This window comes from Pseudopipra pipra, chromosome 2, assembly GCF_036250125.1.
Source record: "Pseudopipra pipra isolate bDixPip1 chromosome 2, bDixPip1.hap1, whole genome shotgun sequence".
Classification (NCBI taxonomy): domain Eukaryota; kingdom Metazoa; phylum Chordata; class Aves; order Passeriformes; family Pipridae; genus Pseudopipra; species Pseudopipra pipra.
The window spans coordinates 87848514-87872162 of NC_087550.1; the positions used below are offsets into that span (position 1 = coordinate 87848514).

General features: G+C 42.5%; 2 protein-coding genes across 7 annotated transcripts; both read right to left on the reverse strand.

Moving 5' to 3' along the window:
- On the reverse strand, positions 1 to 13462 carry LOC135410037 (lysozyme g-like). Of its 3 annotated transcripts, XM_064646313.1 has the most exons (6): positions 6230 to 13462; positions 4918 to 4992; positions 4001 to 4090; positions 2738 to 2934; positions 2363 to 2501; positions 2 to 1698 (listed from the first exon to the last, which is right to left on the reverse strand). In XM_064646313.1, the coding sequence occupies exons 2-6, from the start codon at positions 4958 to 4960 to the stop codon at positions 1568 to 1570; spliced, it is 600 nt and encodes a 199-aa protein (XP_064502383.1). In that variant the 5' UTR covers positions 4961 to 4992; positions 6230 to 13462; the 3' UTR covers positions 2 to 1567. The 3 variants fall into 3 exon arrangements, with proteins under 3 accessions (XP_064502382.1, XP_064502383.1, XP_064502384.1); XM_064646314.1 differs by lacking the exon at positions 6230 to 13462 and having other exon boundaries at positions 4918 to 5125; XM_064646312.1 differs by lacking the exon at positions 6230 to 13462 and having other exon boundaries at positions 1 to 1698; positions 4001 to 5125.
- Positions 13463 to 13595: 133 nt separating this feature from the next.
- TXNDC9 (thioredoxin domain containing 9) lies at positions 13596 to 22987 on the reverse strand. 4 transcript variants are annotated; one of them, XM_064646318.1, is made up of 5 exons: positions 22895 to 22987; positions 21064 to 21280; positions 18679 to 18797; positions 16485 to 16739; positions 13596 to 15132 (listed from the first exon to the last, which is right to left on the reverse strand). In XM_064646318.1, the coding sequence occupies exons 2-5, from the start codon at positions 21250 to 21252 to the stop codon at positions 15015 to 15017; spliced, it is 681 nt and encodes a 226-aa protein (XP_064502388.1). In that variant the 5' UTR covers positions 21253 to 21280; positions 22895 to 22987; the 3' UTR covers positions 13596 to 15014. The 4 variants fall into 4 exon arrangements, with proteins under 4 accessions (XP_064502388.1, XP_064502385.1, XP_064502386.1 ...); XM_064646315.1 differs by having other exon boundaries at positions 22789 to 22915; XM_064646316.1 differs by lacking the exon at positions 22895 to 22987 and adding an exon at positions 22785 to 22893.
- Positions 22988 to 23649: the final 662 nt, after the last annotated feature.

A 23649-nucleotide genomic window follows, 5' to 3' on the forward strand; every position in this document is an offset into this window, starting at 1 on the left:
AGGTGATAAAATGAGTTTGCTTGTCAATATGTTAATGATAGAGAGTCCTTGCTGTGACAGAAAGCAGATGAGTGACCGGCAAGACAAGGGGCACAGCATTAAAATTGTTCTGCCAGCAAAAGCTGTCTCCAAACCAGCTCTCATGCTTCCTGTCTTGACCCTGCCTGGCAGCCCAGGCACACACACAGCACATCCCTGTGCTGCCAGGCAGGGACTGCCAGGCACATCACTTCTACATCAGCAAAGGTGACAGCTGGCAGAAAGGTGCTCTGATACCTCCAAAATGGAAATTCAAAAGGTTAAATGTGAACGTCCTTATTCCCTTGTTCACAGGTTTGGGTCAGTGGCCGGGCTCAGGCCCAGCTCTTCTCACCTATCCAGTCTCCAGCACCATATTCCTCTCCTTGTTCTCAAACTAAGTTTTAGACCCATTCCAAAAGTACCAAACCGGGTTATTTACTCAAGTTGTAGGTTGCTACGCACTGAGCCCCATGAAATTGAAAAAAACAACACTGGAATTTAACATTTATCTTTATTTTCTCTCTTATTCTTATCATTATTCTCAGTATTATTCTCAGTATTATTCTAATTATTATTCTAATTAAACATAAATTGGCACCCAGAGACCCATCCACATAGAAGACCACTTTCAAACAGACCTTATAAGCCCAGAGCTAATTCATTCCTATTAGAAGCTGGGATACCTGGCAGAGGGATGGATGCTGAAATGCTTTTAAATTTGGAGGAAACCCAACATAAGGGAGCCAAAGATAAAGCAGGAAAGGGTGTGGGGTTTTTTACCAACACTGTTGCTGTGACACAGCTCCTGGGTGGGTACGTACGGGGCTGACTCCTACTGAGGGCTGGTCTCTAATGGAAAGGTGTTTTGCATGCCTGCTGTGGCACTTGCAGTACTTTCTATATAGAGGATTTCCCCTATGTGAGGCTGCTTTTCACCCTTAAGAGGTCCCCAGCCCCACCATGGCCATGGACTCCAAGGCTTGATAGACTAACCAAATCATGTGTAGCATTGTCCTCCTCAAGGTTGGCCACAGGAATACTCAGCTACTGCAGAGACCAAAGGCTCGGTGGTCTCGTCATTGCCCCTTAGCCAGCAGCATCAAGGGGAGGGAAAATTTTAACTCAGGGACTTCATCTCCTGCATTGGCCATGGAGAAGGAAGGAGGTGGATGGAGGTGATGGGAAGAGCACAGCTGATGTCCAGGGAGAGCTGCTTGTGTGCTTGCATCTGGGGGATGCACGAACAGCCCTGGGTTCAGCTCCAAACAGGAAGAGTCACATTCCTCACTCAAAATTTAAACACTGCTAGTCTGTCCCCATCTGCTTCTCAAAGGCCCCAAGCTTGTGGTATCTCATCCCTGTGGGTTCCCTGGAAGGCAGTGCTGAGCTCGCCCATTGGTGAGTGGGGAGCTGGGATTTGCTGGAGTGAGCAAGGTGCTGTTGGCAATGCTCCCAGCATCGGTCCTGCCAGAAGACCTGCTCTGGGTACTGTGATCACTGCTAGTCTGTGCAGAGGAGAGGCTCAGTGGTGGGGCGGGTTTATGAGCTAGAACCCATTTCTCTTGAAGTACTGGGCTCGCCTAATCACGCTGTTGACGTAGTTGTTGTCTCTGCTGCATGGGTCTTCCTCGTAGACCTGGAGATTGCCCATTCTCGCATGGTAGGTGCAGATTCCCCCTGGAAAGAGTTAAGAAGGAGTTGTTTTGGGCTTGTAAGTAAGAAATAGAGTTTTAAGAGTAAAAATTTCTAGCTGAAAGGGCCATGCATCTCATCAAACATACACAACTGCTTGGCAAAGTGCTAACTGTGCATTGTTGTTCAAAAGTGACTGATTTTGTAAAATCTTTGTTGCTACAGTGAAGGAACCCATGATTCTCTCCAAATGCAGTTGAAAATGGCATACTCTTTCCAGAAAAGTGTGTAATCTAAAAAGGCAGTATCAGAGCAAGGATGGGAGAGTAAATTATAGCATAGAGTGAATGAACCACCACGAAGATAACATGGGCTATAAGGACACCTGGATCCCAAGATTCCTGGACACAACAGCCTGCCACGATAAGCTCATTGTGTTGTGGTGCCTCAATTTCTGCCTCAGTTTCCCCAGTGGCTTGTGTTCGGTTATTTTCTACCTTATTTATCTGCCTGACAGCTATTTCACATTGCTGATCTGCCAGTTTGGAATTGCCTCTTTTAAATTAGAAAACCGGGTTTGGTTGGGGTTTTTATTGTAAGACATGCTGTAAAATCTGCCAGACCGATGCTCTTTTTCCTTTAAAAGTGACACCAATGAGTGCACAATACTCTCAGTGTATCCCTTTCAGGTATACAGCCCATTGTGTACCTCTCAGCTGCCGATCCCAGGTCCAGGTAGGATGTCTTGTCCGTACTTCATTGATTGAAAGAACCAGAATATTTGAGCACTGATTTATGTGTTCTTCACTATCCCACACTGCATAAGGCTGCTGTAGCTGCCTGCTGATCTAGAAAAGACAAGCAAGAAAATGGGTTTCCCTCTGAATGCAACCCCTGCTGTAGCTTCTTCCTCTTCATTGGCCCCCCAGGCTGCAACTCATTGACGTGACCTTATTCCAGACACTTAAGAACAACCTTTGATTTTAGTGCCGTTTTGAATACAGAACAGTCATTTGCTAAGGTAAGGACCTGGGGTATGCATTAAATTACTGTGCTGTTACTCATACTTATCATCCTGATGTACCTGCATCAAGCCGTACTTCTGCCGTCCCTGGTCCCAGCCGTTGTTCAGGAGCAGGCCAACACGGCTCTCCTGTGACATGATGGCACCAATGAGAGCTGGGTCCAAGCACAGGTTTCTGGCTACTCGTCTAATCGGGACCTCATATCTCCTCAGGCGCACGAGGTCTGCCTCAGCAGTCTTCCGTACCATGGCATATCCTGCAGCGTAGGAAAAGGCAGACTTAAACACATCCCTGTCCAAAACCCTCCCTTTCCCCTTGAACAGATGTATAAAAGAAGTAACTCAAATTCTGAAGGAATTGCATCTACACCGAACTGGGCAGTGGAGCTTGAGGAAAAAGCACAGCCCTATTGGCTCTGACCATGGCTAGGAAGCTGCTGTGCCAGTACCCGAGGGGAAGAGGGAGGCTTCTCAGGAAGTGGAACCACATGTTCATGGTCCTGTTCTTCAGCAGTTCCACTGTAAATGTGGCTCTGGAGTCAGAAGAATGAAATTTGAAAAGGGATTTGCAAAAATAGATACACATTACTACTGACCAGACAAACTGGAGTAACTTATATATTCTCTCTATAGAAAGAAGGGCTTTTTAAAGCAATTTTGGAACAGTTTGGAAACAAGCAGGTGTGTTCAGATCCATGCTTGGACATTGACAGTCAAGGTGTCTGCCCTGAAAGAGCCTACATCTAAAGTATGTGGCCAAATTCCTGGAGATATGAGCAGTATTAACCTGACTCAGTCAGATGTGCAATGCACGGGGAAATAACATGAGGAAAGAAAGAGAGAAATGTGAAGGAGTTACCAAACACTAGTCATCCAGAAGTAGGATGGCTACACACCTGGGACCTTTGCCCTGTAAAATGTGTCTCTGACAGGTCACCACTGACCAGCTCAGCCAACATGCCAGCACTCAGAACCTGGATCTGTGCATCTTCACCTTCCAGCATACGGGCCCTGGGGTTTTGTGAGGATGCTGATGCCAAAGTCCTGGCTGATGAAGGAGCCGTTTTAACTGAAAAGGGGTGGTACTATTTCCCTTTACTCTGAGGCTGAAGATCCTGACTACAGGACCTGGGGTTTGTGCTTCCACTTCTCACCAGATCTGGAGGCTTCACAGCACCTGCCATTTTGGGAGAGGAAGTGTTGCTTTCTCCCTTTTGACTAATTGAATAGTTGCACCACATTTAATTTGGCAATAACAGTAAGTAAAGCATCTCTCTGTCAGGTAGAAACAGGTCGACAAGTCAAGCAATGAATGATACCTACCACAATCTGGGGCTCTTACAGCTGTACAGGACACCGTGGGGGCTGGAAGAGCACTTATATCACCATAGCAACTGTAACTCATGGATGGAGCTGAAATATTAAACAGAGGTGTTTGAACACATAAGATCTCAGAGCAGTATTGTACAAGCGCTGCAAGTGCATATAAGTTGAGCATGAGGGAGTCACCCAGACCTGCAATCCACAATCCCCTTGTGTTGGCCCTGCTTGTACAGTTGCCACTGCTCTCCATCAGTAATGCTATCAAAGAAAGTAGAGAACAGAAATTTGTTCTTTTCTAACTGAATATGTTGAAGCAAGTGGATCCAATGAAAATTTAGATGAATATGTGCCTGCCCTCTTAGGTCTAAAGGCTGGTGTGGGAATGAAGAACCACAGTCTCTGCATTTATTTCAGAGGGCTCTTCCTATTCAATGCCCCCAGTGTCCAGGGTCCCTCAGATGATGGCTGGAGGTATCTGAGCACCCTGGTTGGAAGTGTCTCCTGTGTCCCTCCATAACCGGGTGAGGAATTAATTCAGGAGAATGCTTGCCTCAGTCTCTGAAAATTACCCCATTTCCTTAGTAACCAAGGAACAAATAGCCTCCATCAAACAGCTTGCCACATTTGTGAGACCATTTCTGAGCAGGTAGAGAGACTGGATAAGGTTAGCTGGAAAAATCAAGAGGAGCTATGTCTGTGACTCCCTTTTGGTTTCAGTCCCATACTCCAGATATGCTGTTTTAAAAGACGTGTGGGCAGCAAGCGGCCTCATACAGCAGCTGAGGACCTTTAGCCACACAGGGTTTTACAGGGCCATGCAGAAAGGGAACCTCAAGCCTGTCTGCACACCTCCTCTCTGTGGTCCTTCTGCAAACAATTCCCACTGTGATTTTGACAGCAACCCAAACCCATCTCACCGACAAGGGCCGAAAGGCCCAGCAAGAGCAGTGCGGGGATCATGGCGATGGCTCTCCTCAGCTGTCCCAGGAGACCTGGAAACACAGCAGTTTGCAAAACATGAAGAAATCACTGCTGATCTTCAACAGCACTGTAGCAAAGTTGGGGTGCCAAAAGCTCCTGCCCTGAGGCACCAGACAGGGATGGCATTTGCTGAAGAGGGGTGGGGGAGCACCCCAGGGCAGGGGTGCCTGCCCTGTTGGCAGCCTGGGCCAGCAGGGACCTTTTTAGTCCCTGTCAGTTCTCACTGCTTGCTCACATGGCCCCTCCTGAACACCCGTAGCGTGTCTTTACAATGACAAGGTATGCCATCTTTGCTTTAATTTTATAGGTGTTTGAAGTCTAATGTGCTACAAAGTGCACACATCCATTGCTTCTCTGTTCAAAAAGGATTTTTGCTTTGCTTTTGGAAAAACTTGCTTTCAAAATCAAACAATATGACCCTTAATTCTCTGCTAAGAGCATGCAAGGCAACTCCAAGATTTATTTAGTGAAATAATACTTCTCTGTGCAATAACAGAAGATAATCACTTTACTAATAAATGCATCTGTTGTGCTTATTAAAAAAATTCCAAAATGTCATCAGATAATAGCTATCAAATGCAAAAAGCATTGACTGTATTTGGCTTGCTGGTTAACACATTTAAACAGAGGAGCTTTTATGGCTTACAAATACTTTTTTTCCCAAGAAGATTTCAAATAAAAAACACACCACGAGTCTTGTAGGCAGTCATCACTAATGCTGTTAACACTTGAAAATACATTATCAATTTTAATAATGTGTGACCTTTTCTCTAGACTGCATTTCTACTGCAAACCAGACTGCACGAATGGAGAAACATGGATAGTCCACCAGTGTCATTGGAGAGGCTCCAATGAGTGAGTGAGCCTATTCAGGAAAAATGTTCACAGATGGAGCTGGGTACAGGCAGGAACTCAGTTTGACCTCTAGCACTAACACTGAGTATTTACAAGCCTGGATCAATATAGCTTGATCCAATACCTATAAATGCAATGGCACATCCATATGGGTCTGCATCAAAAGCTACAGGCTGTAGCTCTTTCCACATGTAGGAAATTGCCAGATCATAAATTTTTAAGTTACCAGCCATTTTTTTCCCCTCCCATCACAAAAACCTTACAGGCCTGAGTTAGATACAGCATAGCAATCACAATATTGATAAAATGGTAAATCAAAACAAAAGGCTAAATCAAAACAAAATAAAGGCTTCTGGCTCTAAATAAATGTTCTAAGAGTGAATTCAGACTCACCTGTCTTCAGCTGGCCTTCCTCTGAGGCAGGTCACTTGATGACTTTTATATATACATGTAGGAAGAGGTATCCACCCTATGGGATTTGGAATGTTAATTCCTACCTAGTGTGATGACTATTTTAAAGTACAATAAGTAATATATATTAAGAGCTTAGAACTCTTACGATTTCTTTCATCCAAAGATTTGCAGAAGTAGTTGTTAGTCAGACTCAGGATAACTCTGTGAAAGGAAATAAATACTGGTTTTCCTCCATCAATAAGCACATTGCTGCACAATAAATGACTTGCAGAAAGTATTACAGTGAATCAGTTGCAGAGGCTAGGCAAAAATCAGATCCCTATCTACTGCTCTTTTTGCTTTGTGTCTGAGTTAGTCTGGGCACACTTCTGGAAGGATTTTTTTTTGTCTCATTTCCTCAATGATTTCAGATTGGCAAGCTTTTAATTAAGAATTCTACTTTTGTATGAATTTTTAAAAGGGTAATTGAAGAAAAGCCTCTCACTGCTTCATTGATTATGGAAAATTTAATTCGGAAAGGGAACTTGAATACTTTGAGGACAGAGGCAGGATTTGACTGCAGATTTGACTGACAGATTTAGGGAGGCAGGATGCTGCAGCCGAAATTAGGAAGAAGTAAACTGGTCCCTCAGCATCTGAAGCTAGAGGGGACACACAGAGGGTCTCTGAAAGACTTGCACCTTGTGGCCAAAAGACTTTTCACATATCTACAACATCTGAGTCATTTTGAGAAGGAAGGATGGTCTGGGAGGCCAGTGCCCTTCAATCCTGTCCCCTTTGCCATATTTTTCTCTTCCCAAGACTACCCAGCATGTGTGGAGGGTAGGAAGGCAAAATTTTTTTCCAGTACCTTTCTGCTCATTATTTAATAAATCACAAACCCATCTATTCCCATCGCTCCTCTGCGCTTGAGATGTGGCAGGTAGGAAACACTGTTTTGGTCAGATACTGATTACTGGGTTCAAAATCAAGTGATGGCTATTAGTCTGTAAAGCACAGGAGATGATCAAGTGGGTTGTGACACCTCAAAAATCAATAAACACAAGTATCATAGACTTAAATCCTGAGATAGTATGAAAGAGGGAACCTTCACTGGTGAACCTAACCTTCTTGTTCCAGGAGGGTTGGAATATGAATTAAGGTGAGTCTTAAGTACGGAACTCATAATGACATCTTCCCAAGATTACAAGGCTAGGCAACTATTTTTCATGTATGAACCTGATATCTTTGTGGTATCTCAGACTAGACTATCACTTAGTCCTTTTACTGGGGTTTAACATTTCAAACAGTAGAGGTTTAACAGGTAGAAAATAGAAACATCACATGTGCAGTGTGGCTTTAATCTTTTCAAAAGGAAATAGTGACTGAAGAAATGCTGGAAGGGAAGAAAGACAGAAGAAATGATCTGGGGAAAGTTCATAGTGCACAGCTTGATGGCAACAAGGTAATTCTACAGAACAAGGTAATTTATATTAGAAAGAGATGTATTCTCTCAAATAGATTATAGTAATTTAGTATTAACATCCAGTTACATTTTATAAAAACAGCATCATGTTAGTGACAATAAACTAGTGTTCCTCTGTCACTGAACCTGTGTTCATGCTGATGACTTGAAACCTTTTTTTTGAGAAGTAGCCTCTGATCTTAGGTAAGATTTCTTTCCTAATGTGTTGGTCACTTGCTGACAGTCCTTAAGATAAAGTTTTGAATTTAAATACTGTTTGTTTTTGCTATGTATTTTTCTCTTTCATTTATTAACTATGTAACCACATATTTTCTACATTTCACAGTAGTCACATGAATTCTTAATGCCTCCTCTGCTTTGCATTGCTCTTTATGTACTTACTGAGTGGATGCTATGTTTTAAGTGCAATTATTTTTATCTGTGCTGCTGTAGGCTCTTAGGTCCCTGAGACAGATTCCTTGTATTCACACAACTTCCAGCGTAAGCCCAAATAAGAGGATATTTTCTCAGTAGCACTATGAAGTGGACTTTTTCTCGCTAAAAACCTCTTTATCTTCACAAAATTTGCCGACTGCCTTATAAAGCCAAAAGTAGGCAGCCTTTATGGAAACACAGTCATGCTCACATACATTGAATGAAGCAGAACGGTGTGTTTGTCCAAGGCACCACCATGTAATGAGAGCTGCCTGATGTTGGAAAACACCATCTTCTGCTGTGGGGCTGTAAACCCAGAGCATTGAATTCAGGTGAACCAATTAACGAGAGTAGGCTGCATCTGTCACTAGTATGTCACAATTTTTCATTTTTATGATAGATTTAATTCAGAAAATCACATCAACAGTACAGTACCAATACGTATTCTCTTTGTCCTGGATTTTGGTCAGCATAGCGCGTGACTGAGGGAGGGAGGAGATGGGAAATCAGAGAAAGAGGAGGAGTTCACTTATCAAATGGTATCTGCATCTTAAATTCAAGAAGCAGGAAAGCCTCCTCGTATTCACAGGGGCATTCTGGCAATAAGCTGCAGTCAGTGACCACAGACTGGTTTCGCTATGGTCTGTCACTGACACTGTTACGTTGAGTTAAAGACAGAATAGAGTGGACAAAAAAATGTCACCTGACAAAATAGCGTTTCCCACTTGTTTTACATAAACTAGAAGGGAGCATACCTGAGATCTAAAGCACATCAAGGTTCAATACCATCAGTTCTTTCCTACTCACGGATTTTGACTTTGTTTTTACCCTCATGCCAGGTGAAGTTTTTTCATTCCGCTTAATGGAGATGGGATCAAAATGGACCAACATTTTTTAAATAGTATTATATATTGTACATGTTATTCTCCTTCATGTTGCAGGTTACAGCATCACATGTCACTGGGTGGTAAGAATACTATCTAAAATTACCTGGAACAATACCACATTAATTATTGTCTCTTGTGAGTTCAACTGGTTTCATAACATTGACAGGCAGATGCATTTTTCAGGCTGTTCCTTTTGTCTTGTGTGTAATTATAGGTAACATCAGGTATTCACAGACTTTGTAACTGCTTTATAGGGAAGCTGCCCATCACTCCTGACGCACATTGGATGCCTACCACTAACTGACCAGTTAAAAATGCATCTGTAGCATCATCTCAGACAATCCCTCCAGAGCTGTACTCCCCAACTTTTAAAGAGACACACCCAGTTTAATAATTAAATTTCTATAGTTTTTCTTTTCTATATCTAGTATACCTGGAAGTAATCATAGAATCATCTAGGTTGGAAAAGATCATCTAGCCCAACCATTAACCCAGCACTGCCAATTCCACCCCTAAACCATGTTCCTAAGTGCCACATCTACATATCTTTTAAATAGCAAAGGTCTTCAAACTTGTAAGACAGAAGGCTCTCAGTTTTCACTATGTTCAGAAATGAACAGGTGCTGAGGGCCCAAGCACAAATGCAGGCTGGGGGATGAATGGATTGAGAGCAGCCCTGAGGAGAAGGACTTGGGAGTGTTGGTAGACAAGAAGCTCAACAAGAGCCAGCAATGTGCACTTGCAGCCCAGAAAGCTAACTGTGTCCTGGGCTGCATCAAAGGGACTGTGAACAGCAGGTCGAGGGAGGTGATTCTCCCCCTCCACTAAGGTCTCATGAGATCCCCCTTGGAATACTGCATCCAGCTCTGGACCTCCAACGTAAGAAGGATGTGGACCTGCTAGAGCAAGTCCAGAGAAGAGCCACTAAGTTGATCAGAGGGCTGGAGCACCTCTCATATGAAGACAGGCTGAGAGAGTTTGGGACTGTTCAGCCTGGAGAAGAGAAGGCTCTGGGGAGACCTTACAGCACCTTCCAGTACCTAAAGGGGGCCAACAAGAGCTGGGGGGGGATTTTGTACAAGGGCATGTAGTGATAGGATAAGGGGTACTACTGAAAGAGAGTAGGTTTGGATTTTGGTTGCCCAGAGAAGTTGGTTGCCCTGGAAGTGTTCAAGGCCAGGCTGGATGGAGCTTTGAGTAACCTGGTCCAGTGGAAGGTGTCCCTGCCCATGGCAGGGGAGTTTGAACCAGGCAATATTTAAGGTCCCTTCCAACACAAACCATTCTGTGATTCTATAACTATTAAGAGTATTTCTGTGTGACTGGAATTAATGATGCAAAGCGTTGAGGACTCTCAACGTTTTAGAAACCAAACAGGAAACAATTTCAGACTTTTTTCTAGGGCAGCACACTAACAAAAGGAATAATTAGCAAGGAGGAAGTAGATCAGGAAGGCAATTAATGTTGTTTAGTGTATTACAATCACCTGATTTTCATACAATGTCATCTTGGGAAAAGCCAATCATTACTGGAGATTGTGTGGTTTGTGATGCAGGTAAGTTAATTTTTAAACCTTTTTTATAGGAGTTAAATGTTGAAATCGTACCATCAGGCAGGTGACACTTGAACAGGTGGTGCTCAAAAACACAAAGTATATTACACAGATTCAACACTGAGCTATGTGGCTACTGGATCAGTTGTGGTTTATCTTAGGCAGCTTAAACCATGGCTATAATAACTGATCCAAAAGAATGTAGCCTTACAACATGCACCTCATAGGATTTCTAAAAGCACGTTTTCTTAACTACTTCCTTTCCATCAACAAGCATCAAATATCTCTCAGTGTATGTGCATTGTAAAGTTAATTCACCGAGTTTGAACAAGAGTTTTTTTGGGTGAAGCTCTGGGGTCTAAGGTACTACTTTAGCCAGTTTGATGTGTTACCTTTAAATTGATGAAGAAGGTATGAGCATAAGTTCCCTTTTGCAGCATAGAACAGCGCTTTGCAGGGGGACAGGTAACAAGGAGCATCTGCCAGACTGCACTGTCTTGGATCACCACAATCATATTGGACAGACTTACTGCTGAAGGCTCCAAAGCATGATCCAACAACAAAAGTTCAGAGTAGACCTTTTTTTGGCAAATGTGGTGGAACCTATCTCTATTTATTCTTTAAAGGGGGCTCAGGGGCAACATTCCCCTCAGAACATTCTAAAATATTCTACTGTAACATCAAGTACTTTCTACTTCCAATTCCTAGAGAGGCTTTTCTTCAACTCCAGAGTGTAACTCTCACTCTCAAACAGTTGTATAGAGCTGTTCCAAACAGACAGACAGATCAACCCACTACTGAAAGAATTTTCCTTTCAAAAACTGAAATACACAGCTATTGTATATGCAATGAGTACAAAAGCCATCTTATTTCTGCATCAGCTTGTGCTTGTTTGTGTGTGCATGTGGGAGATGAAATGACAACCTTCCTCACACTGAGTTGAAGACACCAGCTTTGCTCTTAAATGGAAGACAAAGGGCTTATTTTAGAAACTGTACTGTTCAAAGCCTAAATTTTCTACAAAAAATTCCATAGAAAAGTTTTCATTTTAGAATTTCTAGATGGTAAATAGCACAATGGGGGTTACTTGGAACAGAGGACTAGAAGGCATCAATTCATCTTTTGAGTTGGCCTCCCCCAATGACACTTATGACACTATGACTCCCTATGACACTTGCAGGCAATCCAGCCTACTAACGAGGTCTGAGAGCAGCTGTGCCGTTGTCACCTTCTCCAGAGTTTGTTTCTTGTCCTCTCTCTTTCCGGGACTAGACTTCTTCATTCTTTCCAAATCCCAAAGCTCAACTTAGCACTTAATTTCTGGATAGATTTCTTGAGCAGACCAGCACAAGGAAAACACAAGATCAATCAGTGATCAAGGAATGTCCAGTGAAGTCCAAATAATCCAGCATTAAGAGCTGAACAACCCAGATCCTGTTTGGTTATTACTGCCTTCATGCATTTCTTCAACAATCACTTCATGCAAGCACCTGGCACAGACTAAAGCACTAATCATTACTAACGTGACATGCTGAGTTTGGGCATAAGCCCCATCACTTCCAAGCTAGACGTGAACATTTCTGATCTCTTCGCTGTCTAACACCCTTTCACGGATAACACATGCCAGACCAGGTACCATTTTGTGATTAGCCTGGGCTCAGGAACTGTAGTCAGTCATGTCCAATCTATCTGCCACAAGCAATTAACCATGTGCAACCTGTGTCCTTTCTGGATATTGAGTATCATCATCATCATCTCATTTATTAGCCATATGGCCACTAGATCGCTGTTAATAAAGTTAATCTTTCTGCTTTTCAAGTCTGAACAGCTGACATTTGTTTCAGCTGGTGTTCTCTGTATTGTGACACTTCTAGCTTGCTGTCCCAGGTTTCATTATCATGGACAATTCATTAAATTAATGGGCACTGCAAAATCACTGTACTCTACAACACAAGAATAATTTGTTCCTCACTACTCAAACTAGACAGATTTCCCACTTCTTAAAGAACTTACAGGTTTCTGCAAAAATAAAATTTTTGGGTTGGGATTGTTCATCTCAAAGTAATATGCAAAATGGAGATGTCACCAAGAGGACTGTTCAGTAACAGTTTTAACGTTCATTCAAGACAGAAAATGCAGAAAGCAGACATGAAAGAACTGAAGGAACAGATCTAGGAGACTGCTACTTCAAAATAAAGTTAAACTTATTATTACAAACAGTCTCAATTTCTGTCTATACCCATGGCAAGAGTGTCCCTGTCCAATGCAAGGGGATTGGAACTAGATGATTTTTAAAGTCTCTTCCAACTCAGGCCAGACCACCATTCTATGATTCTACTCAAACCACACATTCCTGCAAACTCTTTGTATCAGCACTGGAGTATGTGTGGTCATGTTACAAACCAGATGAAAAAGAGCTCCCAGGAAGGATGAAGGAAGATTAACCTAGGAAAAAAAATCATCAGCTTAAAGTGACATGAAACCACAGACTCTGAGTAGGATTTGCATTGAGTTTGTAATGAGGCTATTCACACGTGGAACTGAGTAACCTCCAACAGCGCACCATGCTGGAATCCTGACAAGCCCACGTGTTTCCACACAGCATGCAACTGCATTAGACATGATTTTGTATTTCCACAGCCTGTTCAACATAATTAGACTCAGAGATGAGCCCTGCTAAGACACCTGTAAAGATACTGTTGGAACATCGGTTTCCTGAATTTCATGCAACTGGATAAAGAAAAAAAGAAAAAGGAGCACTTTCTAATGCATTTGGAGAGTTTGTGCATTAAAAAGGATATCAGCTCAAAGGAGGTCTACTTTATGCTTCTCCTGGATGAAGAGGCAGCTGTGTACATCTTAAGCTGATTGCCTTCTCATAGAGATCTCATACTGTTAAGACAGAACTGTAAGTAGTTTGCTAGAAATCTAGAAAGAGCTCATAAAACTTTCTGATGGACTTTATTAAAAGAAAATTAACCCACAGCACCTAGATTTCCTTCTCTGAAAGGATGCAGTAGTCAACAATAGAATTAAAATAATTTTATTTCAATGTACATGAACAGAAATAAAATATAATTTTTTAAACTTAAAGAGATATATTGCTGGGCTGGCCCAATCACAAGTGTTCTCCACTACAAGGCAGCAAACTGACTAGACCCACTTCACTGCTTTTTGGGCCAAATGGATTCAAATACCACCTCAAAAAGGGTCCTTCAGCACAAAGCATATTATTTTTTTTGGAAAACAAAAAGAAAACTCATCAACTCTTCACCTAGCCAGAAATTTAACATTGTGTCCAAGGAAGATCTCCCTTGAAAATTCTGTCCATTATTGAAGAACAGTACACAGTATGTGGTGCTATATCTAAACTTAACGATCAAGGTTTCTCCCAAATACTTTTCTCTATTCTACTCTCTTGTACAAAGCATCTCCTATAAAATCCAAACATTCACAACCACAGAATTATACAAACCCATCAACAAGGCAGTTTTCAATAAGCTTGTCGCTATGTGCTATTACCTGCTGTATCAGCTCTGACATGCAGTGTCATGACATAGATGGTACAAAGGCATTTCTCTTGGCCATCTGTTTCAGAATTCACAGAAGTTATGACTGTTTTTACAATTTATAGCACAATGCAGTTAATTTATTTAATGTCATGATATGGCACCATAAGATAAGGAATCGTTTGTTAAAATGCACAATTTCTTTACTAATCATTTTGTGGGGCTTTACTGATAATATAAGAATAAATTTAAAAAGACAACTGGAAGAGGAACTGATGGAGAAATATAATTTTTTAAAGTGTCTGTTACCTCTTTTAATAAAGAAAAAACAGAAAAAATCTCCTGTAGCTGTCAGATTTAACAAAACCAACAGAATTCATTCCTCACTCAACACGGTTAAACTGTGGCCTCCTTGCCACATGATGTGGATACTTGGATGAGGTTTTAAAGAGATTTTTCTTCCATTATTTTAACCAGCAAATGCTCTCAGATACGGAGTTCCCCAAGCCACAGACTGCTTCACAGATTGTGGGGAAGCATTGCTATCTGCTCACCCTGTTTTCACTCTTCCTTGTGCATCTGCTTTTAGCCACTGAAACTGGATGCTGGGCCAGAGGGAACTTTGGTCTGACTTCATACAGCTGTTTCTAAGTTACTTCAAAACATTTCATAAGCTTACACTTACTAAAAACAAAATTCATCATTTGCCATGTCATTTAGTTAGAAGGACTAAGATTTTTGAATTACAAATGACTTCCAAAAGAGGAAAAAAAAATATTCAAGCTTTTTTCTGCTATGACTCAGTTGTATAAAACTGTATAGAAAAATGAGAATTATGTGCAGATGTAATGAAAAGCAGTAAGCTTTATAAAAAACATTCTTAGAAATGTACCACGCATAAACAAAAGATGATTTACAAATATATTTAGTGGCTCTTCTAGTCATCATCAGAATCTGAATCATATATCTTTCCTCTGATGGTCTTCTTATCCAGCTTTGTAAAGCTTGTTCCATACTTCTTTTGACTTTGAAAAGGTGGGTCCATCAAGTTTCCACTAGGGGAAAAGGGTAAGACAAGTTGATTAAAGACATATTCATACAAACAATAAGCAGCATCTCTAATGACCTGTTTCTCCAGAAAAAAAATTGTAAGAGACCACAATGCTGATTCCCTAAAGCCACTTTAAGTACCACCGTGATGTTGCCAGCATAGCAATCTGACCTGAACAGTTTTTCCCCTAAATACAGTTTATCCTTTCACCATCTGCTATCCCCCAGGTTGAAGGCAAATAACTATTTCTAGGCTCTGAGGAAGACTATGCCCTTTTCAGGGACTCCAGAGAGCAGGACATTATTTTCAGAGAAGTGTGGAAACATGGCTCACTTTGCAAAGCCAAGGTCTGTCAAAACGAACAAAAAATGAAGCAACTCCCCCACAGCACAAGGAGTCAAAACCAAATACACAGTACTAGTAAGGTCAAGTAGGAAGCAAATTTATGCCATAAGACAATGTATGCATATTTATCAAATTCAATGTTGTTTGGTATAAATCCTGTGAAAGATTTTTCCCATAAAAGGCTGTTGCTGTCTAGAATATACATCCAAGCTGTCTTTGACTCCTTTGCAGATTTGCTTGTTACTGAACTGGGAATTACCACTTGTTCTGAGTTACAAATTCTAATTTCAGTCACTTCACCTGAAGTTCAACAGCTATTAAGCCAAATAGAACAGTGCCAAAGACATTAAAAACAAAAGACCAAAATTAACCTAAAAAAAATAAAGATTACATTTGAGCCACACTGGAAAGCAAAGCAAAAAGTCTTGGTAAATAGTTCTCCTGTGAAGTTAGGCTATTGTGGTGACATATCTACTACTGCCTTCTGTCCTGTAGCCTTTAATGTAGTATCTATTATGATTATATTGTACTGGTACTCAAATAATTTATTTACACTTCTTCAATTTATTTTCCTTTTCTGTACTGTTCATTGGAAAACAAACATATCCATGTGTGTGATATGGACTAAAGAGGACTTCCTGAGTTGTCTCTGAGGTAGACTGAAAATGCTCAGATTTTACTGCGTTGCAGTTGCGACAAGAAGCATCTAGAGCTGATTTAGACAGGATTATATGAGATGCACAACTTTGAGGCCATATCAAAGCAGCACAGCTACTCCATACACCTCATTGGAAGAATTGGGTTTATTTTTATTACTATACAAAAAGGACAACATAACACTCATTACAAGGGCTCAATACTTTGCCAAAGAGATTCTCTTCCTTCCCTTGCCAGAGCATTCAGATTAAACTCTCATATCAAAGTTAAAAACTTTCACAGATTTTCCTGTCTGCAAGTATGTTCTCCTTGCACTTTATCTGAAAATAAAACAACCACAAACCGATTAATTACCTGTAATTAATTATGTCTGCACAGCCTAATCTCCATTCTAAGGTTTCTGTAGTGAAGTCATCAGTGTTACCGAGATCAGTAAAGCCCACAACGTAGTCTTGCGTTTTTCCATCTTTTATTAGTGCTAGAGTGGGAATTACTTTGATGCGCAGTCTCTCGCACAGGAAAGGAGATTTTTCAGCATTTAATTTCAAGAATTTTGTCTCAATGTGCTTTTTTGCCAATACAGTCAAATGCTTGTCCATTATTTGGCACCTGTAGAAAAAATTACCCAAAATATGTAAAGTGTTAGAATGAATACGGTGAATAACATGTATTTTAGAGAAAGTTTAAAAGGAGCAGTAAAGAGCTAGTTCTGTCATGTTACTACCTCAGACATGACTTTTCTAATTAAGAATTTAATTTCAACAGAAACTGTGTTTTAGACGTAGCTGGATTCAATGACTAATAGAGGAACAGCCTGGAGCACCTTTAGTGCACAATTACACCATTCACTTCTCTAATTTCTTCCTAATTAGTTCCACATACACTTGCGAGCCTCTCTCTCATTTCTTGAGTACCGCACTTATTGTTGAAATTTCTTTCTGATTTCTATTGTTCCTGCTCTAGCTTCGCTCCCTGTCAGCTGGAAAAATTTCGCTATACAAGGTTTCTTCAGAGAAGTACTTTCAACATGTTACAGCATTTTGGATTTTTGCAGTCACTACCTTCACAGCTGAGATGTAGTAATTCACTGTAAGGGAAAAAAAAAGTGATTTGCACAGACTGCTACAGCAGGGCTACAGGCAAAGTATTTCACTTTTCTGTTGCCATGGAATAGGAGTAAGTATACAATTCTTCACTAATTGTTTCTCAGCTGAGGGACAGTGACATGAACTGCTCAAAATACTTGTCAGATGGCAGAGATTTGTGGACTTGTCACCTGCAACCTCAACTCTCTGGATCATCTTCTCTAAGCAATTTGGCTTAGCCGCAAAAACGCCGATGTGACTGTCCTTTAACTCAAGAGGAGAGCTGAACAGAACAAAGAGCTGGAGGAAGCAAAGATGAAAGCAACTTGGTATGGTGGTTGGTTAACCAGAGACATGGGCTTCAAGCTGGTTGACAGCACAACACATTTTACAAAGCACTTCCTCTAAAGTTCATTCTCCTGTCTGAGTCTACCAGACTTTGCTGGTTCAAGACGTAAGAACCAAACAACCCAAACCTGTTTCTAAGCTACTTTATTTGCAGTGACAGCTTTCAACTTCTTTGAGTAAAAGCTAGCCAAATAGAACTACTTCGTGTATTTCTGAAACTTAAACACTGAACTTAGAAAATGTGGGACACAGATACCTCACTGCATAACCCAGCCTCGACCTCTTTCAGTTTCTCACATTGAGGCTGTTTCAGTTTATATTCTGTAAGCTAGAGAGAACATAACACCTTTGGGGGAAAAAAACCCCCCAACAAACCAAAACCAGGACAACTGGCTCCTCCTTCAACAAACTACTCTACTTTCCAACTGCATTTTAACAGAACGCATTGAAAGAGACCCAGTGAGGAACAGCCTATAACCAAGAACTTCTGAAATTCTTCCAAGAAAGTGGGAGATCTCATTTTCAGTTCCTATTTTGAGTCTGGACATATTCTCAGATCTAGGTGTCTCATACCCTAAAGAAGTGACATAATCACAAAGGCACAGTCACAAAGGGAAAGCAGCTGCAATTTGTATCCAGAGATCCTTTCAAAGTAAAAGGTTAAATTCTCAAGATGCATAGACAAGATTTTGGTTATACTTTTATTTTTGTTTGCCAGACCTGCCGAGAATATTTCTATCTGGAATAACCAAAGCCATATTTCTGAAATGCTGCTCTGCTACGGTCACTACATTTACAGACTGGCTGCCTCAAACGAAATCAATAATGAAACACAGCAGTCTCTCAAATATTGTAAAAAAGGTTGCACATTTATGTTTTAATCAATTATATAACAGAGTATTAATTGTTGTCAAATCACGTTCAGAATAACTCTAATGGAAAAAATACATTTAAAAAAAATCAAATGTCTTGAGAAGTGAGATTTGTAATGAAAGAATTTGAATACTTCTAAAAATGCCTGCTTATTTGTGGGATTTGAAAGAATAAAAGAATACATCTGTTTTTGTAGACATCTCTACACAAAAGGTTTCTTCAGCATGGCTTATTTACTATACCTGAATGTTGTATCTCTATAGAAATGGCAAACAACATTTTTACTTTCTTTGACTTCTTGGAAAAAGTCTCTCTCACTGGGGATTTCTCTGTATTCTCCGTGTCCTTTTGAAAGCCATTCCTTTTGGAAAACATAAAAGGAAATAATTAGTATAGAGTTTGTTAGTCCTGCATCTGGTGTGTAAGCTCTACACATTTCAGAAAAATTAAAGAGGGGGCCTGAAGTGAAAAACCATTTCATACAGTCACAGAGAAACAAATTATATCCTGTGCTTCAGTTACATTTTGAAAATATGTAAATACCACTAGGCCTAGGTTTGGGCTTGCCTCTTTTTCAACAGCAGATACGTGGTTGAGCAGTAAGGCCACCCTTGCTTATTTGAAAATACAAATCTTGTACAGAGCTGCATAAATTTCTGCAATGCAGCCTCTCACTAAGACAAGACTAGTTCAAAGAATACCATAACAAAAATTCTCAGCATTTGAAAAGCCAGTTCACAGCTTGGGCTACTCTCTCTGAAATGTTTTTGTGCATTTCAGAACTCTTCTCTAAAACTTAATCAAGGCAGTACATGTATTAAACAGATTTCTTTTAAGTTTTTCCTCTATGAAAAAAGCCTACTAACTCATCTGCAATAGACAATGTTTATCTATCAAATATACACTGAAGGGATGTTAACATGAACCAGGCTCACAGAAAACCATTCAGAAAACACATATGTACCACTAATCATAAAATGTATGGAGAAACAGAATCTCACGAGCTAAAATTTATATGTAACTTCAAAAACTGCCTGATTAAGTGTGTAAATACAGTTTACAAAAAGCTAATCTTCCAGATTTTCAACAGACACACTTAAGGAAAAATCCAGCTTCTACATTACTAGAAGTTAATTGCAGTGTATTAAAACAAGTACAAACTAAGCTAAATGATTAGAAGTAGCACAGTATGACAAAATTTGACAAAACACTTTAGTTTCCAATGAGGGAAAAAATTTTTGATAAATCACTGCTGTTCTTGATCTTCCAGTTTTGTCTTAGCAGAGTTAAGATTAAAAAAAAAAAAAAGGCTTCTGAGCAAACCAAAGATATCCTGTAAGATAAATTAGGATAGAACAAAGAGTTTCCTGAATATTGTATACATTAAAAATTCATAGAAGTACGAGCATGTCACCATCATAAAAGTCACCATGATGCAAATGACAATGAGTATGTGAGTATGCATTACTTCCCCTCTGCACAATTTTATTCTGCAATAGTGTGGCAGCACACTCCTATTACTGAGCAGTATCCTACTTCACATTTGCATTTGAAAATGTATGAGAACAGTGACTTAAGACCAAACAACATGAAAATGTTTTTGCATGAGATCTATCACATGTTCACATCCAAGTGTTATGACTTCTGAAAAAGGAAAACACTAGAATCAAACATAAACTGAACTTCTGAAAACAAGCAAACAGTGTGCCACTTTCTCTACTTCTGCATTTAGAGAATCCAAGCTGCTAATGCTGCCTGTCCTCCAGCATCCCAACCATGCCACGCCATTTTACTGCATTCCCGTTTCAAAGCCTGGCATTAGCTTTTAAGGATTCCATCAGAGGCAGAGCATCTCCTCTCAACCCAGTCACCTCTTCCCCATCAAAATCTATTTCTTTAGTTGGCTTTGCTTAGGTGGAGTAAGCTAAGAAACCTATGGCTTCCCTGTTTACAACTCAGGTCTCACACCATATGTTACCAAAATTTTGGTGAGAACTATTGTTCAAAGAGACTTTTGAGGGAGCATAAAGACCACAATTTGACATGAGGTATCAGGGACCAAGGGAGAATTTCTTTCCTGTAAGAAGACATGAATGGTCACACAAAGACAACATTCCACTGGGTTAGAAGGAGTGCAACTAACGATTCCACCCTAGGAACACGGAAAAACCCGGTATCATCTTTCTACAAAATACCTTAAGAGAACAGCATGCATCACCTACATGCCACAAGTAACAATCCAGAAGCTTCAGAAGGAAGCTTCTGAAGAAAGAAATGAAGGAGCCTAAAGGATTATGAATAGGTTGCCTACAAGGCTTATGCTTCCACATAGTAAAGTTCAGTGAAAATGGACACACTCAAATCTCTGTAGGAGAGTCTTTATCCTATCTGTATTGTAAACAATCACAGAGGTGCTTCTCTCCTCCTGTTAAAAAACACAAAGCATGCACTCATGGACAGACACTTGCTTTCCTAGATAATTTAAAATTAATAAGTACGAAAAGGTGATGAAGAATAAAAAACCTCAAAACAACCCCAAAGCACTTAATTCACATACACAATTTCCCTAGGATTTCCCAAAAGTCTGTTACATGTAACACATCAAGAGCCTGTACTACAAGAATTACTTGTTTCTGCTGCTGAGTCTTTTTTAGTGCCTCAAGCCTCCTCTGTTTAAGGCGTTCCAGTTCATCTTCATCCATTTGGTCCAGCTTCTGTATTTCAGCATCCAGATGTTCTTCCACAACCTTGGTAGACTGAAGGATTTCATTCTCCAGAACTTTTTGAAGTATGTCAACAGGGGTATCGGCAGCCATCTTTAGCTGGGAAGTGATCTCTTCAGAGCTGTGGAAATAGTGACACAAGGAATTAACATTTATGCAAACAATTAAAAGCCTGATCTCTCTTGCAGTTCACACCCTAGAGAAACAAAATACTGTGCTATTTGAAGATAGGAGTAGATAGTTCTTTTCTATACTGCAACCCCCTTTGGAGAATACTTTCACAAGGAACACAAATGGCAACAAAGATACAAGTCAAGTCCTGCTCTCTCAGCCCCAAAGCCACATATTTAAAGTGCAGAGGAAAATGAAACCACTTGTTAATATAAAGAAGAAAAAATCACCAGTTCCAAAGCAGTGAGCCAGATGCACCTACCTTTAATAAATATTCTGAAACAAGAAGATGCAGTTGGAAAGCTCCAAGCTGCTGTTATAGGAGGTATAAGATGTCTCAGAACAAATCTAAGCAAAGCTCAGTATACAAGTTTCTGGCAGTAGTTTAAAGCAATTACTTTAAACATCTCAGGCATGTTAACACTCCTCATCTAGAAGAAAGATGACGTGCTTAACAGCAAATGCCTTAGGCCAATACACTGCTTTAATTAGTACCAGAAAACTGCTACGGCAAACACCTCTCTATGGTAGCCAACAATAGGATTTAAAAGCCACTACCTACTGCTGTGTGAAGAAACACAGCCAAAATTATTTTCTCCCCGCTCAAACACATCAAACGGCACAAAATGCTAACTGGGGTGCATGATGAGCTGTGACAACACAATCGATTGTTCTCACCAATAAACTGACACTGCAGAAAACTGCCAGTGTAGTGACTGACAGTCTGAAAAGGGGACAGCACACCGTCACCCTACTCAGGTTCTTAACCCGCAGGCCATGGTTCTGATGTGCTGAGTTTGGGTTCCAGGGTACTCCTGGCTGTATTTCAAAGCAGCTGAGCTGCCAGTGCCACTGGCTGTGCAAGCACGTTGCACACAGAGGCAAGAAAAGCACTTTAAGTAGCGACAGGCAAAGTACCAACACGAGGGCAGCACTCCAAGTGTACTGCAGCAGCAGCGCCCAGCCTGCCGCACATCCACTCGTGTCACTGCCACGCTCCCCGACTCGCAGCACCTCGCCTTCCCCCCCTTCCCAAAGCTGCTAACCATAAATCCCTCTGTTCCCTAACCCCTTCTCTTGTACTTCCAGAGGGAACAGGAACCTTGCCAGCGCAGATCAGAGGCCAGCAGGTCTCCAGGAGAGGGAGGGAACCTTGCTCAGCTGGGGCAGAGACTCGTCCTCCCAACAAACATGAAGAAAAAGGAAGACCAATCCCAGCCAGGATCTACGACAGCCCGAGGGCTCCCGGCGCCCCAGGGGAATGCCGGGTGCCAACAGGATTCTCCTACGGAGCTTGAGGGCTCGGCACCACTGCCGGGGCCGCGGTTCTGCAGCCGGGCCGGGAAGGGGCGCAGGGGGCCCGGCCGAGGCGGCGGCACACGGCGGGGGCACCGCGCAGGCGCCAAGCGCCCCCCTCCGCAGGGCCGCTACAGACAACGCTACAGACAACGCACCCACCCAGCTCCGGACGAGCTCTCCCGGGACACTGCACCGCTCGCCCCGCCGGGCCCGGCACTGCCGCCCGTGGCCACGGCCCCCACACGGCCCCGGCACCGCCGCTCACCCTCCACCGGCCGCGCCCCGACCGCGGTATCGCGAGAGACAGCGCGGGGCGGGGCGCGCGCGGAGCTGACTCCCCGGCGCGCCGATTGGCCGGGCCGGCGGCCCCGCGTCCCTACGGGCGGCCGCGCCCGCGCCCGCGGAACTCCTCTCGACGCGCTGATTGGCCGCGGACGCCTGACGTGCGCGTGCGCCCCGCGCGCGTGCCGGGTGTGCGCCGCACCTGCGCCGCGGGCGGCCCCCCCTCCTCCCACGCCGCCGCAGCCCCGCCCCGAGGAGGCCCCGCCCTCCGCCCTCCCCCTCACCGGCGGGGCTGGGCCGGCCCGGGCGCTGCGCGTTCCCACGGCCCTCGCCGCGCTGCCACGGGCGGGGCTCGGCCGCGGGCCGCGGGCGGCGGGGGCGTGGCAGCGCCCTTCCAAGCCCCGCCCTTCCTGTTCCAGGCGCTCCGGAGGTTCTGGCGGCTGTAGCGGGAAGTGGGAGCTGGGATCGTGCGCCGCCGCTGCCGCCGGTATTTTGGGGATTCCTCCTCGGGGTTGTGCGTGTGTGGCCGGGGCCGCAGCCCCGCGGGGGTGTGTCGGCCGGGAGCCCCGGGGCCGGGCCCCAGGAGCGAGGGCGGGAGGTGAGTCACGCTGCAGGAGCGGGGCCGCCCCGGCGAGAAGGTGGGATGTGCTGCAGCAGCAGGGGCTCGTCGTCTCTGCTTCCTCTTGTAAGTGCGCTGGAAGATCCTCTGATTTAAATAATGGGATATTAAAGCGTATC

Coding starts and splice junctions, on each gene's coding strand:
- TXNDC9 (XM_064646318.1), bottom strand. CDS start 21,252: ATGGCTGCCGATACCCCTGTTGACATACTTCAAAAAGTTCTGGAGAAT. Junction 18,798..21,063: donor AGACTCAGCAGCAGAAACAA/GTAATTCTTGTA, acceptor GTTTTCCAAAAG/GAATGGCTTTCAAAAGGACA. Junction 16,740..18,678: donor TATAGAGATACAACATTCAG/GTATAGTAAATA, acceptor TTTTTTCTACAG/GTGCCAAATAATGGACAAGC.
- LOC135410037 (XM_064646312.1), bottom strand. CDS start 4,250: ATGGAGAGCAGTGGCAACTGTACAAGCAGGGCCAACACAAGGGGATTG. Junction 2,935..4,000: donor TGTAAGAGCCCCAGATTGTG/GTAGGTATCATT, acceptor CCTACGCTGCAG/GATATGCCATGGTACGGAAG. Junction 1,699..2,362: donor CTGGGATCGGCAGCTGAGAG/GTACACAATGGG, acceptor AACTCTTTCCAG/GGGGAATCTGCACCTACCAT.